The sequence below is a fragment of the Apis florea genome, unplaced genomic scaffold, assembly GCF_048593485.1.
Source record: "Apis florea isolate Af1SG1 unplaced genomic scaffold, ASM4859348v1 contig_3803_pilon, whole genome shotgun sequence".
In the NCBI taxonomy this organism is placed as follows: Eukaryota; Metazoa; Arthropoda; class Insecta; order Hymenoptera; family Apidae; genus Apis; species Apis florea.
Genome location: NW_028256864.1, coordinates 2132494 through 2151540, shown reverse-complemented (window position 1 = coordinate 2151540; position 19047 = coordinate 2132494). Strand labels below are relative to the sequence as shown.

The following is a 19047-nucleotide window of genomic DNA, read 5'->3' as shown; positions in this document are numbered from 1 at the left end:
CAAAGTCTTATCGATGGAAAATTGAAAAGTTGAACTTAGATAAATTTTCCCGTCATCAAAGAAATCAAAGCACTTTAACGTAAATCCAACGTACATTCTTCCAACGCTTAATTAAACCGGACAATTTGATCAAATTTGAAAAAAAAAAATTGCACGATTTCCTCAGAACGAAAGGAAGCGAATAAACTTTCCATCTTCTCCTAATCAACCTATTAATCTTCAACGCTATTAATTTCACCACTATCGCACAATTACGAGCAGGAAAACCACCTTGAACATCCATCCCCTTGCCACGCGGTGATCCCTTCGACCATCGCTCTTCCCAGAAGTTTATAAATAGCGATCGTCATAAACGTCCAGATAATACTTACCCCCATTTAAGCGCGAGCAGAAGCAGATGGAAGCAGAGACTCACGGGCGGAAGAGGCCGAGCCACGCGAAAGCTTTTAAGTTTTATCTCCATAAAGCTAGCGCTCCGTAAATCAGGGCAATCCAATAAAACAAATCCGTAGTTTGCGGCCCAAAGTGCGCGGAACCGTCGAGTGTAGTTAAACTTCCGTTACTCGCCTGTGAGCGAGCGCGAAGAGGGCAGAGGATGAGGAAATAAGATAGATAGAGAGAGAGAGAGAGGAAAAGAGGAGAAGCGGGAGGGGATGGAACGACGTGTTTGGTAGATTCTCTCGAGGGATTTGTTAAAAGGAGTTTGCGCGACGCAGGGCGTTTATCGAGGGATTTTAAGGACAGGCTACGCCCGTTGAGATACGCGAGTCGTTTTGTCATTTTGAGAAACACTGTTCACGTTTCACTGTCGTTCACGAAACGCTCGCCTCATCGTGATTCGGGGGGGAAGTTTATTGGATTCACCGGTGGAAACTTATAAAAAAGAAACTTATAAAAGTGTAAATCGTGACATTCTTTTTCCTCTTCGATTTCTGTCGATTGATTCGATTTTCGTCGTGTATATCGAGTTTTTTTAGTTTGTATTGAGTTGTTTTAAAGAGGGTGGTTTGCCGATTCGTGGTACAAATAATGTCAGGAAGATTTTATGACTCAAAATAAAATGAATAAATAGTAGAGTGAGAATAGTTAATTTTTTTATATGGTGAAAATAAGTAAAGAATGTAGAATAAAATTGTATCACGTTAAATCCTTGTTTTTAAAGAATAAAAATTGAATATAATATTAAGAATAATTTGCTTAGATTTTATTAGAATAACCTTCTTCAAATAGTTTCATATATTATATTAATTTCACTTGTATTTGAACATTTTTCAAACAATTTCATTATTCTTGTCTTTCGTCTTATTTCGAGCCATAGAATCTTCCTGATCTCATTTCTACCATAAATTACTCTATTTTTATACAATTTTGCTATTTATTTTGTACGTAATAATTCGAAAGAATTTTTCTATGTCTCGGATCTCGTTCTAAAATTTTAACTGGATTTAATCTCGTTTGTGACAATAATACTTTAACAGTCTCTCTCCTCGATTGAATTTTTTTATTTATTACACAATGCATAATCCGTTTACGTGTACTTTAACGCGTTGCAGAAAGCTAGAAAAGAGTTCATAGAATGTTTGATTACGGAGAAAATTTTTTTATCTTGTCATAGCTTGGTCGAGTTTGAAATCCATTCGTTGAAAGTGCTCGTGGAACTCGTTTGAACTTTGTCGGCCCGAATCAAACTTTCCCGAAAAAGCAACGTCTCGATAGATGGAACGTCGTAAAAGTTTCGAGCACAACGAGATCCAAATAGAATTAATCCACGGGCTCTATTATGGAGGACGTGAATGGAAAGCTCGTGTATCGCGTCGTTGGCCCATTGTTATGGTAATTTCTTACGGCTAATACTATGAAATTGGCACGTGCCTTTTGGATAAATGGCGGATTGGAGAATGGCGAATGATAATTCGAGAATAACAGGGGCTTCGTATCATTTGCAAGATAATAAGGTGACCGAGGTATTCCAATTTTCTCTTTAAATTTATTATGATTTAAGAATTTAAGAATATTTGACAAGAGATTTGTTTGATTATTTTTGCACATTTTTTTTTCTTTTCTTTGACGTTTATCGAAACAAAAATATTTTGCTCATAGAAATATTCGAGCAGAGCAGATCTTGAGAGCGTAATCGATATCGCCTCGAGAATCGCACAGCTTCCGGGAAGATTTATCGAATCCCAGTATAGAAAGCTCCGTTTCAAACTACCGGGATCGAAATATAGGAATCACTTGTACAAAGTGAAAAGTCACGGTAGGAATTGCTTTCGGATTTTTATTGCGCCTCGATAAATTTTGCTTGGAAACAAGAAAGAAAGCTTCGGCTCGCTATTCTCTTATAGTTCGATATATACATATATATTCCTTTCTCTAAGATTTTACGAAACCAATCGAGATAAATTCTTGATTGAATTAAAAGTTCAAGGAACATCTTGATTTGGATCAATTAACATCTAACAACAAAGTGACGGTATCGTCTCAGAGATAATCTTTCTATCCCTTCTAAAAACTTTCATAAATTCTGCCCTAGAAGATAAAGTCCACTGAAGGAGTGATCAAAATATTCAATCGATCGAAACTGGATCAATTCTAAATCTATCAGAAACCAGTCCAAATCCAGCATCGTCTCAACAGAGAAAGCTCGATCGCTCGAAACGCGATAAAGTGTAGTAAAGGGGTGGTTGGGGATGTGTGAAACACGAGACGAATTCGCAGATCGTTTCGCCTCATCGACGTCCAACGTGACGACGGTCAGCGAGCACGCCGAGGACGACGACGACGTCAACTAGGTGCATCCCTGAAACGAGCACTGCCGTTTGTTCTCCGAGATGGCGGAGGAAAAGGAGAAGCAGACGTTCCTGCAGAAGCTGCTGTTCTACACGACCGCGTTCTTCATCCTCCTCAGCACCTTCAGCCTCTTTGCCTTCCTCTTCTTGGTCCCCTTCGTCATCGACCCCGCCTTCACCACCATCTTCATGCAGTTCGACACTCGGCCAGCCGAGTGTATCACTGTCAACGTTGAGTCAAGGAGAGGTGAACAATCGTCGCATCTCAAACATCGTCAAACCTCTTTCGTCCGATCGGTGTTTTGCTTTCGTTGTGTCGTTGCATGAGAACTTAACTCCCCCCACCCCTATTCTTTCTCTTTCTCTTTCTCGGTTAGAGAACCACTTTTTTCTATTATCTTGAAGAGACCGGACTCTTTCTCCCTCACCATTCGTGAACCACGAAGTTTGAATCGATTGAGTCTTGGAAAGATGTGAGTCTTTGAAAGTTGTTTCATTTTGTTGGATTCTATACGTGAGTTATTCGATATATACTTCGATATAATGATGTGGTAGCTTGTATGTTTTATTCCTTTTGGATATATATATAGTTGAGATGAAGGTGGAAGTATATTGTTTTATGTTTGACGTTGGATATGTAGATTTTAAGAGATTATTTCAGGCTTTTGTCAATAGCGTCCTGTTAATTCTTATGAATTTCTTATTTCGTTACTAGTTATTATAGTGGATTTGTATTGTTTAATTTCATATACTTTATGGAATATTTTTTTAATAATTTTTTCCATTTCAACACGTTTCATTACATTAATTGTAGATTCTTTCAAAGCGTTGCTCTGAATCGTTTTTTTCTTATACTCGTTATTTTTCTATTCTCTCTCGTACTTTCTCGATAATTCCTCATATATGTGTTCGATGGTGTGTGAGATTAAGTATCATGTAGCTGTATGTGTACTGATTGTATGTTTGATGTGCATTAAGCAATGTAAAGGAGTATTAGGAATAATACTGTACTTGCTTTAACAAAGATGCACGATACACGTTGATATCAAACATCGGAAATATTTCTCTTTTATGCAATTTTATTATATTTCACATTTCGCATCAAAATATTTATAATTCATGAAATAAATATTATAGTAATGGTTAAAATGCTTTGTATAAAATAATTTATTCAAAGGATAATTAATTATTTACGACTCCTTATACATTATTCAATGATACATTTGACACATTTGAAGGAAATATTTCTACTTCTTAATGTCAAACGATAATTTCGATAAATCCTTTATGAAACGATCAACCAATGAAATGATGAACTTCTAATTTGACCAATTAGAAGCAAAATCGATCTATGAATTAATTAAATCAACAAGACAGAAAGCCTTCGATGTCTTCAATTTGAAGCTTTCTTCAATGACAAATTTTACAAATACAAGACTGCGATTAAGTTCGTGATTAATTTCCATCCAACGTGGAATATCATAAATAGAAATTGAGCATCCTTTTGTATATACATATATGTATACATCTTTTAAAATGTATACTAAAGAAAATGTATAATTCTGAATTTCTCTTCACAAACTATAATCTCTTCAAAATTTCTATCAAAAAAAAATCTATCGAATCTATATTTTTTTTTTCTTCTTCTATCCAACAACCAGAAACACGACAGAAGTGTGAGATAGGATCGAAAATATGTATTCTTATCCGCCAATAAAGGCGGGATATGCGTAGAAGGAGTGTATAAATCGATTCTTTCCAATTCACGAAATAGGGTCATCCCCGGAATATACGATTTGCATGAATGATTGAGAAAACTATTTCGAGCGGAGTCGTATAACGAGGGCTGTTTTGATAGACAGACGGTCCTCGCACGATGAATTTAATATCCCGTGTCGGAGGCAATGACATTTAATTTAATATTCAAACTGTACGATTCCGGATTTACAGTCGAGAGAGATTTTCTTTTTTTTTTTTTTTTTTTTTTATTCGTTGATTATTCAAAGAAAGAGGCAGAAATGTATCCACGAAGGGGACATGATGTTTTATGAAAAGGCGACACGACGTTGAAGTTATTTCTGTCTCGTTCCGGAACGATAGATCCCATATTCGTTGGAAAAATAATCGATATTTAATTAATACTTTACTCTCGTCCAACGAGATATGGAAAGGAATCTGCAAAAGCATCCGAAATACGAGATATTATATCTCTTCAAGACAAATATGGTTATCGTAACGCTATTTATGCAAATCGATATGTTTCTGATGATTATTCATTTCAACAAGCGTTTGATATCTCGAGTAGGCAAATATTATTCCCCATAACAGACGTGTCATTTTTATACGCTTTTATAACTGTTGTTGTGTTGTGCCTTATTGATTTACATCGTTACAACGCCCACTTGATTTTAAAAAAAGAACGAAGAAGAACAAATAGTATGGGAGGAGAGGGGGGGGGGGGGAATAATAAAAAGTAAACGATCCTTTCGTTTTAAAACAAGAAAAACTAAAGTTACTTATATACTTTGTATATCTGTATTTTATTTCTAAAATAGAAATAAATTTCTAAAAGTGGAAATAATAGAATATCGATCATATCGAATTAATTAAGGGAAAAATAAGCAAATAATCGGCCAAGAAAGATCAATGAAAGTTTAACGATATGAAACATGAAACAATTAAAAATTAACAAAATAAATTACATTATAATGAAATAAATTAATCGCTTTAATTCGAACCAAACTTTTGACTGAACAATTTTTTAATTTTTTTTCAAATTGTTCAATTTTTTTCACTTTTATCTCGCATGAAATGTGTACAAACATATTTTAATCGAGGATAATAAGAAGAACAAGATATCGATATTCCCATTCGATCAGTTTGAGATTTCCGTTTGTATTTTCAACAGATACACCGGTGTTGATTTTCATGGAAACAAGATTTAAATAGAAGGGTTAAAACGAGAGGGAGAAGTGGTCGATAGGTCGGGAGAGCTTTCTGGGCTGTTGAAACGTTGAAACTTCGTGTGACGGAGCAGCCAACGTTCAATGCCGTCAATCAAATTTTTCGAGTACATTGAAAAACCACGCGACAGTTATAATTCTCTTTAACAATGTTTCGATAAACCGTACGAATCCTCTTTTTGCCTCTTTTATCCAGAAAATCGTATTTTCGAGTCGTGATAAGCGGATGTATCGTTGATCTTTCATCGAGATTTCCTTTTTTTTTTTTTTTTTATGAATAATTCAATGCTTGAACGATATGAAAATTATTTTGACGTTTGTGTAAATAATTCGTTGGGATATTTACGGATGACGGTATCGATTGCCATTGAAAACGCATCATTTTGCTGACCCCTTTGAATATTTGATCGTTATAAAACATTCGATCAATCTTTGCTGAATTATAAATACAAGGTTCCTGCTTATTTATAAATTTTAACAATAAAGAAGAATCGTAACCAACAGTAATAACAATAATTAAAATTATTGTACATAAATTATTAACAATTAAAATACCTTTATAAATACTGTTTCTAAACTTCAACCAAATTTCTAAAAATATTCATAATAGCATGTTAATATAAGTTATACAGAGAATAAATTGCGCAATAAAAGTCTAATGAATAGAGGATTAAATTTTACCAAGATTAAATAAAGGCCAACAAATCGTCTTTCTCCTCCGTAAAATATAAAATTCCAATTATAATCTCAATAATTCCCCAAAAACCTTCAAACTCCTTCATTGAAAACTTAAAAAATACATTTTATAGATTTACACCGCTTGTATATACAATTACGTCATTGTACTAAAAATTTCATTTTTGAAATCTGATTACTATGAGCTACAAACATGAAAGATACTGAAGTACTTGATGTTGAAATAAAAATTGTCTTTCCTCCAAACAACATTCTTAAGAAAACAAAATTCCAATTGTACAGACTATAATAGTTCTCCAAACCTCGAAATCCTTATCTGCATTGAAAACGATTGTTAGGGATCGATGACCCTTGACCAAACACAAAATTCCAATTGTATATATGTATATAATGTATATAATAATTCCTCAAACCTTAAAAATTATTCTCAATCTCATTAATAACTGTTAAGAGTTAATATTCCATCTTTCTTTCATTCTTTGCCACAAAAAAAAGAAACAAAACAAAATTTCAATTGTACAGTCTGCAATCATTCCTTAATTCCTTCGAATCGTCGTCCGCATTGCATTGGAAACGATCGTTAAGGGTTGACATTTCCTTCGTCTCGACCAAACAGAGACCGTTCCCTCTAATTAACGTCTAGACATGTCGGCGGAAAATTATGCGTGTCTCGAATCCATACACGTATCGACGCGAGCGATCGCGACAAGAAACGGGTCTGCAAATTGTGCTCGTCCCCCCGGAAGCTTCGGTAAACGACGACGTTATCGATATATCGACGTAATAGCGCCGTTAAAGAGGCACTAGACGGAGACTGAGGGCTAAGATCGACGCAACTGGTGTCTTTGTATTCACAGCCGGTATTCGAGCCGGTCTCGAGCAATCTGAACGTGTGCCCACCCCTGTGCCTACACTCTCTGTGTTCCCTCTTTCGTCACCCTCGTGCTTACACTTCAGGTCCTCTGTCGAATGCCAGCGGCCGTATACGCTGCAGGTATTCTCTTACGATCGAGTGTTCCGACGTCTGCTTCGAGATGCACATGCAGCGCGGGGTTCTATGTACAGTGGCTCTCAAAAGTATTGACACATCTTTTAAAATCTTTTTTTCTTTTTTCTTTTTTTTTTTTTTTTTTTTTTTTAAATTGAACGTAACAACTCGACAACTTGTTTTGGGAAATTGGAAGGATTATTAAGTTTATTGGACGACGTATGAAAAAAAATTTTGGAAAAATTGGAATTGATTTGGAATAATCGAAAAGAAAATAGTGAAGGTTATTTTTTCTTTTCAACTTTGTTGTGTGTACGGTCAATCGGACAATTTTTTATATACGTATAGTTTTAAGAAAAAGTTTATTTAACTATAATAATACATGAAAATTTTGGTGAAAATTTATGTATGTGTAGAGGTATAATGAATTATATTATGTATTTATATTTTTTGACAGAAAATCTCAAAATCATGTTCTAAAGTTTTGTGCTGTTTTTTATCCTTCAAATACAATTTTGCTCTAGATTACTTTTTCATAATAAAGAGAGATAGAGTATTAAAACCTGGACTATGTTTTATGTACTAAAATTTTTCCTCTATCATGCGTCGTTACAAAGTTATATTTAAAAATATGAAAAAAATAACTGAAACCTTTTAAGATTGATTTCAACCTTTCAAAGTGATATTTGGCTAAAAAAATTGCTCTATGTTATTAAGGGATTTTACGGATAATTAAACTTAAATAATTTTCTTAATTATTGAAAAATGTTAATTCATTCTGAATTAATACAAGTTTATAATTTAATTGTAATTGCGAAATGTGAAATATGAATTAAAAAATTAAAATCACAAATTTGTATTACGCTTTAACAAATACTTTTAAAATTTTCTTAATACTCTTGAATTCATCAAATTTACAAAATTAAATTATTTAAATATATATCGTCTCGTTTTTTAAAATATATAATGAAATTTCACAATGAGTACACGTACACTAAATTGCAATTCCCAATTCTTCCAACGTTGTTGCATATATGTATATGTGTATGTGCGAATGAGTTTCGTTTCTCTGAACACTATATATCATATTGATCTCCGTTACTATTTCATATTCTATTAATCGTTATGGTTTCCTATTCTCTGTAAACTCATATCTATATCGCACTTTTGGTCTTCTCTATTATTCATGCTCGTTCAAATGATTCACTTGATTAAATTGCAACTTTTTTTCATTAAATCTGATATAAATTTTTAAACGTATCTTTAAACGTGTCTGTGCACATATACACACATTCGAGTCCTTGAATACGTATTTATTTCGTTCGTTAAAGCATAATAAAATTTATTGAAACGAATTCCATAAAAAATTTACATGTAAATTGAAAGATGATTAAAAATTTTAATTATTGAAATATTGTGAAACGTCTTATAGCTTAATATATTCTACAATTCTCGTTATTCGCGTTATCTCGTTAATTGTCACCTCGAAGATTTGTCATTCAATGATAATGTTGTTCGGCACCTCAACTGCAATTGATAACGATAATTATACCAGCCAAGATTATTTCACATAGATATCTCGTAATAGGATTTTACCGAGAACACGAATTTGCTCAAGGAAGAAAATGCATGAAGTTAGATTACATTCATCCCCCTACACGAGAGCAACTTTGCAATCATGGTTAGTTAACGATTCGGATTAACCATCAACATGAATACGAGTATAGTGATAATTAAGATTTCTGTCTAAGTTACGCACAATATTCAGAAATAAACTGATCGTTCAATTTTTTCTAATTTGAAAATCACTCGAAATCTCCACTACCATTATTTTTAAAAATATTATTTTATTAAACATTTCATTAATTGTTCGATGAAACAAATTTTTCATCGAACGAATCTCGCTAAATTTATTAATTTAATTTCGAAATTTTCGCACTGTGACTGGCCATATGAGCCACCACCAGTTAAAATCGTAATGATGTGCATTTTAAAACTTCGGAAATTGGACATTATCCAAAAGCTGTGACGACTACATCATTGCTAGAGTTTTCCTCTATGAAAGTTTCGAGGAGGAAGAGGAGGTCAGGGCAAGGATTTCTAAGTTGCCTCAGGGACCATGTTAAAAACTTTTTGCTATAGTTTCCTTGTTCTCAAGATTCTCGAAGAAGTCACCATGCATTTTTCTCTTCCCTGGTCAACTTCACCTTCTCGTCTTCTGATCCTGTTTCTTCAACGATTTATGCGCTTCGATTCTTTTAGTCGACACTCACCCCATACGTGTCTCTCAACTTCTCCTATCTTCGTTTGTCTCTTATTGTCTCGTGTAACACGATGCACGTCGAAAAATTGTATCTTTTGTCACATTTTGTAAATGTAATTCAATTTAAGTTTGCTGCCGTTTCAATTTTCAATTTACTTAATAAATTTGAAACAATTGACAGTACTTTTTTTATCTTGAAAATTTAAATCATGTGTTAGTAAGTTTTATGTATATTAAGATTTTTAGATTTAAACAAGGCATGTCCTAAATGTTCACTATAAGCTGAGATAAAAAATCAGACTTTTTTCTTCGCGCGTTGTCTAGTAAATTAATTCTAACATCTCAAAAAAATTCGAGCGGTTTCATCCAATATTAAAAAAGTTATTTGAAGGGCGTGCAAATACTTTTCACCCCTCGTTGAAACAACAGCAAACTGCAGAAGAAGATTCACAAGTATCCATTTTTCAATCTCTCGAACATCTCTCACCCCCAAGAAAGGAAATCACAAATTTCGAATTTAAACTCTTCGATCTTCTATCTCCCCCTACCCCTTACGGATGCATAACCCATCATTTTTTCGGCGTGCACCAGTCTCTGTCGTGATCTAGCCTCTTCGTTGTCTGCTCCCCGTCAAATCCTCGTCACTGACGAGTGCCTCCTCATCAACGTAAAGCCCATGAACGATCCGTTGAGTCCAGGTACGAGCAACTGCTCATGGACGTCCTGTAGAGAGGGTTGCACCAAGGAGCTGTACGATTGCACGCAAATACGCGTCAACTACAAGCTACCGACTAATACGTCCGAGGATAGCGATGGACAGGGTGAGGGAGGCGGAGCGGTAGGAGGTGTCGAGGATGACGAAGACAGCACGACGATGGAAAAACCGCGTTACGACCGCTCCCTAAGGGAGTACGATTACGTCGAGGACCTTGACGAGGATTTCGCCGAGGACGACGAAGCAGGACTGCCGAAACCCTTTCCTACAGGTATAGAACAACGTGCTCGGCTGTTACGTTTCTCAGTTCGAGCCGAATAATCTTACAAAATTTCGGTCGAATCTTTATTGTAGTTGATTCGATGTAATTAATGATTGTATTAGAGGTATTTATGAGAGTGTTAGTTTCCGGTATCTACGTTGAATTTCATTGTTGTTAAGAAGATAATAGGGAAATGTGTCGTTTGGTGGAAACTGCGCTGAATGTTTAAGACGAAGGTTTCTTAAAATTTCTCTCTCTGTCTTTATTGGATGAAACGATAAATATGGAAGGAAGTTTCTTTTTTATTATTATTATTTTATTAATCTTTCACTGTTGATTGAGAAAATTTGTACGATTCGATACGATATTCTGTTGAATAAGTCATGCGGGGTTATATATTCGGGAGAAAAATTCTTTTTTGTTATAGAAAAGTACATTTTTTTATTTCATATTTGATATTTAATTAGGTAATTCATTTCGAAAAGTTATTGTACTTGGATTAATTGAAAGTAACTTTGCAAGAGAAATTACTTTCAACTTATCATTTCATTTTTAAATTGGACGTACATTTATCTGAGAAAAAGGCAAAAAATTATAAAACAATATATGTTGTTGATTGTTTAAATTCTATATAAAACTATCATAAAGAAACACGAACGAATTTACTGCACAACTTAGCACAAATCTAACTTCAAAGATTAATGAAAGTTCGGCATAGTTTTTAATTATTCCACTCTCAGCCAGAAACTCGTGCTCCAATGCGCAAATAATACAAACTCGCATGCGACGAACCATCGACAACCCCGCACGACAGTTGAATTTCAATTTCTAAATGTCAGGGAGCGTAGATCTCGAAAGCGAAAGCGTTCCACTAACGAAACAGGAAAATTCGTTGTCGTTCGAACACTCGAATTGATCGAACGCTGTCGCTCGAAGCGACGCTAACAATGTCCACCATTTTCATTTCCTCTCCTCGATGGAAATGCTTGTCGACGAGACGGTGAGGCGACTGGATGATAACGAGGCGAAGTTCGCAGGGCTCATGGGCAACGACTCCGAGTGGTACTTCACCGGGGCCAAGCTGTTCCCCAACGTAAAAGGCTGTGGATACCCTCCAATGCTGAATTGCAGTATTTTCTACCGGCAGTACGCCATCATAGGGCAGAACTTTAGCTGTTACTACTCGAAAGTGGACCCCGGGATAGTCATCAGCGACCTCGACATGTGGCAGGTCTCTCTACAATTTTCTATCTTTCCTTTCTTACTTTTATAAGCAGATATTTGATAGAAAAGGTACCACTCTTGATTTTCATTTTTTTTTTTTTTTTTATGTGAAAGTTTCACTCGTTGCTTAAAGTTAAAAATTAATCTGAATATAAACAAGATGTAGAAACTAGATGTAAGAAGTTGAATAAATTTTTCTCTCTGGCATCGATTAATTTCAATCAGAATTAAATAAATACTCGATTTAAATTCGCTTTGGATTAATTTTTTTTAATCTATCGGAGAGTGATATCTTTTTGTAAACAATTATCCTATTTTCATACCCTGTAATGATTTCATATATATGATTCAATTTTTGTTTCGCGTTTGCATAAAAAATAAAGGAGGATTCTTTCTTGTTTGCATCCTAAGTTCTTTGCTGTTTTTGAAAGTTTAATGGAATGAGATGGAAAAAGTTGAAAGTAGATTTCTACCTGGTATTACATATCTATATATAAAGAATGTGGATGATAACAGTTTTTCCTGAATCTTGATCTTACGAAGAAATAAAATTGAAAAGTAAGGCATAGTATCGAGATCTGTATATCCAAAATGCAAATAGGAACAAATAACGAAGAAGCAAGAGTAGAGTATTACAAGTTTCTTTCGAATTTGAGCCTCGCAAATATTCGAATCCCAGTATATTCTCTTTTTCCCCTTAGTTTCCATAAACGTTATCTACAATCACTCTGTTGCTCGAGCAAAAAGTTTATCTCTTAACTTCTTTCCTCGAACCTCTTCCAACCAATTGAAAAACCACTCGTTAAATATTATTATGGAATAAAATCAAATGCAGAATCGTCAAGTTTTCCGTCTACGCATCAAAATCAATAATCACTTATGAATGCAAAAACCTGGCAACAAGAATCTTCACGAACGCCTTATATCTCCTCTTCGATCAAAAAGGGATGCATTTCACAGACACCAAAACATCTCGAAACAGAGCATTGGAAATAAGTTTTGCTCGATAAATCCTCAAAGATTTCACCAGAATTTTCAATACCATATTGATTTCTGATCTATCCACGATGGATCCAGCCAATTGCCATTATGGAAATCGAGAGGGATCGAATGTCGTCGTGCCTTTGGGTTCGAACTGTAACCAGGTTACTGAATTTCAAACGCCGGTACTTGCACGTACAAGTCACGCGAAACTACGTCTCTCTACGTGTTGTGCGACTTTCGTACGAGTTTACCGTCTTCGTGAATCGATACTGCAGGTGCCTATCGAGGGCATAACACATTATGCAGGGGAGCAACAACGTTCCCTTCTCCTCTGTAAATAGGTATAAAGTGCATACGTAACAGTGCTCGTTATTAACCGAGATCGGTATCCGTTTTAATTGGGACACAAAGATCCTCAAACTCGGAGTAATTGATGGCGGTTGCATGAAGCAGGCGTTACAATAGGGAGAAAGAACGAAGGAAGAATTGTCTCGCGACTGTTGTTATCAAGGAAATTGGAAAGCATGAGAAAAACAAAGAGGAGAATGTAATTGCATAATGGAATATTGGCAATTTGATTCTTTGAAGCTGAAATTGGGGGCTGCTTTCGACATTTCGCGTGAATCAGATAAAGGAAAAGACAAAGGAGAGAGAGAGAGAGAGTTTAAGAATTGAAGAGCAACGAATGGCGAATTTAAAAAAAAAAAAGAAATTAATCATCTGACGAATAATCCTGATTTTAAAGAAGAAACAGGCGTTGGAGGGAGCGATCCATCGGTATCTCGGCGCGGAAAACGATTTTCCGTCGGCACTGGAATTCCGTTACGTTTACGGAAACGTAGCCGCCTGCACAGCGACGAACAATGCATTTCAAGTAGGCTGAATGCCCTGCCCGACGACAAAGACGGGAACCGTCGTTGAAACTCGTGCCGCGCGGCCAGGAAAGAAAAGAAAATTTCTCGCCCGCCCGCTCTTCAGCCGCGGTTCCAATTGAAATCCATGCGAACGAGGAAGGGGAGAGAAACGTGGCGGGAGGGTTGTAAGAGGGAGAAGGATGGAACGAGCACTCTTACAAAGCGACGACAATATTTTTTGGCGCGGGTACGCGTGTCAATTATTCGTAAATTAATGACACCCTCGAGATACGATATTTGACGCCATCAAATTCTAAAGTTTGGGGCGAAAACATGGATCGAGAGAGATGAGATTTTTATTTCTCTCCTCCTTTTTAATCATGCTTCTAATGGACTAGTGGTGGCAAGATCGAGATTTTGGAAGAATTGTTATCTCTTTCATTCGCTATTAGTAATTTTTGATTTACTTTGCGAACGAATGTCGCTTAAAATAAAATGAAATTATGTTTCAATGTGTATAATATTTATAGTAAAGATTGTTATTATTCTATTAACATTTAAGTAATTTTTAATTTAATCATCTATTTTTACTTGTAAAGAATACTTGTTGAAACGAGTTAACTGATGTGTTAACATTTTACGAAATATTTCAATAATCCTTCCAATTAATTTCCTTAACTAATTACTCTGCGTTGATACTTTCGAGAGAAATTCGATAAAAATCTAGGAGGGGAAAAATTCCATCCACGGATTTAAAACGTTCCTTGCAATAAATTTTTCGCGATCCACTTCGAAATCTCTGTCCGCGCGCAAGAATTCCCCTCGGAATAGCGAAACTTGAGAGGGGAAAGAGTGTTCAGTTCGTTGAGGCAACGTGGCTCCATTCGTGACGTGTTCTACCCGCAGGTGTACATGAATCTGGTGTACGCGATGGCGATTCCGATACCGTCTTTCATAATCTCGGTGATATATCTCACCATCGCCTACTTCAAGATCTACAACGAAGACGAGGTGGTCCTCGTGGGCGGGGAGGAGGGCGAGGAGGGCGGGGAGGGCGAAGGGAGTAACGCGACACCCCTGCCACTGACGAGCGGCGCCCTTACGCCCGGCAGCGAGGCTTTCAGGGAAGACCTAGCGAGCTTTGGGCATCAGCTGAAGGTCGCCATGGCCGACGACATCAGCAGGGAAAGCCTGGATGGGATACCAAACTCGTACTCCATTCAGGGGTAAGCGTTAACCCGACAGATATCAAAGATATTCTTTTCTTTTTTTCCTATGTGTTTTGTTTCAGTTGCGTTTTAGTTTCTCTCTCTTTCTCACTCTCTTAGCCTCTTTTCTTCCTCCTCTCGTCCTTGCTTGCAAAATTTTCTTTTCCACGGAGAAAAATGTGTTGTATGTTTCGAAGGGTACGAGAACTCGTTCGAAGAAGTTTGAAGTTGAAGGGGTTCTGGAAGGGGTTTGGTGTATGTATTTTAAAGAGAATAGTTGGAAGTTTGATGATATTCGAATTAATTTCACCAAGTACGCGTTGATTAGAAATTATGTATAATTCTTACGAAAAAAAATAATGATCGATTTCTTGTGAAAGATAAATATTTCATATCTTTTTCTCTATTTCTGTAAAATATGGAATATTTTATAATCGAGTATATATATTTATCGAAAGCGCGCATTTGAACATCATTATTCTCGTTGTTACGAGTAATAACGTTATAACGCCACAGCTAATGATCAGGATTCAGTCAAACGAAAATAAACGTTGTTAATGGGACACTTGGATGGCTTTAGGCGATTCACCTTGGTATTCAGAATATCGCGTTATTTGGAACCGCCGAGGCTTCTAGTCAATCTAGCAGCAGAAAATAGATGCTTTAAAAGAATCGTTAATTCTAAGCAGATAATCGTTTTAACAACGAGATTTCGAGATCGTGCATGAGCAATTTTCCTGGCAATTTACTCCTCCTCTGTAGAAGAAAAAAAAAAAAAAAAAAAAGAATGTGTCAACCAAGATTTATACACGTTATAATCGAATAAAACTTCTTACGTGCCACGCTCAGAATAGAAATATTCAAATTGTGGTTATACAACAGTTAATTGCCTTTTCGCGTAAGGTTTGAAGAAATTCATAAGCTGATGTTCTTTAGAAGTTTTTTCCGTTCCATTTGACGGAAACTTCGAACTGGTGACGCCAACTATACAATTCCCTCCCTATTCACCGAACGAAAATAGGAAACCTGGAAAATTATAATCCTGCAGAATGTTCGCAATTACGCCCATTGTCGCTTGCGACAACCTTCTATACGAGGGCTTTAAAGTGTATTAGATGCTTTATAGAGATTGAATTCCTTGATGAATTTTATATTATCACTTTGCCCCTGTATTGTACCCTGTGCATCGAAAAAATAAGTATGACAATATTATTTTTATTGACGCGTGTCACGAAGAATTGTGCATCTTTCCCTTTCTATTTAGAAAAAAAATTCTTGCATCGAAAACTGTTACATGAGACACGTCGCCCCTTCGTTTACGAAAAGGAACAAAATATATATTCATCACCATTGCATTCGCATCATCTATAAAGAAAATTTCTTTATCGAATTCCGATACAACCCTCCTCCTGGAAAAAAATTACACCGCCAAGCAAAATCCATCCAACACGTTTCTACCATCGAAATCTGCAAAAACGTAATCCTCGTTTTTTATCCTCTCCCCCTCCTCCTCGAAACTTCACGTTTCTCGCATTTAACTCGCACGCTTTTCGATTCGATCACCGTGAGAAACCATCATCCGAGATTCCTCCATGCCGATGATCGAAAAACCGGATGCGGAGAAATGCTCGTCCTCGTGGTGGAAAATAGTCTATCGAGCGGCCTTTGTGCCCGAGAACAGGCATAAAACACGGTGTCGTGTATAAATATCCACGGCGCACGGTCACCGAGCACGATAAAGCGTCGATATCGGATGATTACGCGGTCAATTTCACCGTTGGACCGCGACAAACCGAAGATATCCTATCATCAGGATAACGTGAACGTTGCAGCACCGAATTCGATTAGCCTTATATCGAATCGGATCTATAGCTTCGAAATTTCACCACCGATCCGGCTTACTTCCTGTTACACGATTTAACCCCTTTGTACGTCGTGTCTATCGCCAATCTATTTTCTCGAGTTTCAGACGGAGTTTTACTCGGCGGTTGACGGTTTTCGGTTTACATTTTTTGGTGCGTTATTGGCACGTTTGATCATCGTGATTTGTGTAATGAGACAAATACTGAGGGGATATTTTGAATGGAAGTAATTTTTGATATGTTGATGGGATAATTGCAATAGTGTTGGAAGGACTTGATATACATTTTTGAAAGAAATTTTATTTCTTTTTATTTTTGATTTTAGAAAAATTTAGAGGGGAATGTGAGAATTTGTGGATTTGTGATAATATAAAATTATAGTATTTATAAATTTCAGAACAAAAAAATAATTATAACTATTTATAAAATAGTTATTTTCTACAGTTTTTATATCTTTTCTGTTAGAAAAAATGTTAGAATTTTCTTACTATAAGCTTCTTCTAACTTCATTTTGTAAATTGCGCTTGTTCCTTCTATTTGCAAAATACTATATCAGGAACAAAATTGTCATGATAGATAAAGTGTGTTAAATAAAATCTGCAACTATTGCAATAATTTATTAAATAAAGGGTAAATAGTTTATTATAATAAAACAAAAAAAATGCGAATACGATTATCTTTGTGGAGGGAAGGGACGATGAAATACAGACAATGAGAATTTGATCCAATTTTGTTATGTGAAACGAGCGTTCAAATGCTTTTGAAATACGAAAACATGGTAACGATGTTAACCAGAAAATTTGCAACCTGAACGTTTGAACGTCGCTTATTATTTACCGTGTCCCTGCAAAATTAATCTGTAAGGTTAATTGGAAAACTTAACGAGCGATTGCAATACTAATATCTCCAGTAAACTAAAATTCATAATTTTCTAAATATATAGAAAATAAATATATTAGTTATTTTTAAAAAAAAATATATTTCCTTTTGTGACAACTTTTTTGTCGCCTCTACAATGGAATATTAATATTTCATACAAAATAAATATAGATACACGTTTTAATTTCTATCACAAATGATGGTAATTAAAAGTTTCGACAAATCGAAACATTTTATAAGTACATTTCTAAAAACATTTCGTTGAACGTTTGCAAAAGGCAATTCTGCTCTTTTATGTTCATCACGAAATAAATACTTTGTTTCTATAATTTATTTGTAGACACAGTTATCATCGAGAGACAGGTATTATCGTATGTGAACAATAGAACGATTGTTATAGCTTCGATAATGGAATAATATATGAATCTTTTTCTACGATAATGTTTGTGACGAATTGAAATAGAATTTTGTGTACGCAATAAAAACGTGGCAAAAGCACGGTCAAGTGATTATTTTTCTTTTTTTTTGGATGTTTTTTTGGATGTTTGTCAATTAATTCATTCCTCTATAAATATTTTTCTTATTTGTATTACTTCTTTTTTTATATCAAATATTTTTGATATCATAAACGTATTGAATTTTATTTATAATTCGATGAAACGAAAAAATTCAAATAATTTTCACGAAGATATTTTCCATTCAATTTAACTTAAACAAAATTAATTGTAGAAAATTTTATTCCATTAAAATAATTCAATACTTACGTTGAATTCTTCTTTTTTTGATCTTTTAAATCTCAAAAACATATCCCATAAATTTGCAAAGTCTTGTACAATAGATGGTCACAGATAGTTTTCCTCTTAAGAAAACGTTAATCTTCATCGATTTTCTTCCTCGTCGATTATAACTTCCTAGCTGAGATGAGAAAACTGGACGATTCTTTGCTCGATCTTCGTGGTGAAAATACGAAAGTATGAAATTACGCAGTTCGCGTAAATAGTGGAAGTTCCAGTTGACGTAGTAATAGGAAACTTTATTTGCCAGACTACGAGTCGCCTGAGTTTTTCCTGAGCTGAGCTATAAATGGAAGGGTGCTTTGACTCGAAAGAATTATACGAAAGCGCCGACATGAACGGAAATTATGATTTGCTTTTTGCTGTTCGATTATCGGGGAGGGATTGTAAGGAATATATAGTAAAGTATAACACGAAATTTTCTCAATTAAATGAGAATTTTAATTTCCAGAGTGGATTTGGATTAAATGAATTAATTTAAAAATTATAATCTTTCAATTAATATATCAGTCTGATTGTAATTGTTTCATTCTACTTGTTTTATCATGACTAGGCTATAGAGTTTT

At 35.2% G+C, this 19047-nt stretch overlaps 1 protein-coding gene across 4 annotated transcripts in view; it reads left to right on the top strand.

The window, feature by feature from the left end:
* Positions 1 to 19047, top strand: part of LOC100863240 (temperature-induced paralytic E) — an 86198-nt gene that overhangs the window by 56999 nt on the left and 10152 nt on the right. Inside the window, exons 2-5 of one of the 4 annotated variants that reach the window (XM_086916702.1) lie at positions 2719 to 3036; positions 10398 to 10685; positions 11714 to 11907; positions 14645 to 14964. The exons of the other annotated variants lie outside the window; for them this stretch is intronic. Coding sequence (XP_086772828.1) covers positions 2832 to 3036; positions 10398 to 10685; positions 11714 to 11907; positions 14645 to 14964 — 1007 coding nt within the window. The 5' untranslated portion in view covers positions 2719 to 2831. The remainder of the gene's footprint in view (positions 1 to 2718; positions 3037 to 10397; positions 10686 to 11713; positions 11908 to 14644; positions 14965 to 19047) is intronic. 4 annotated transcript variants of the gene reach the window in all.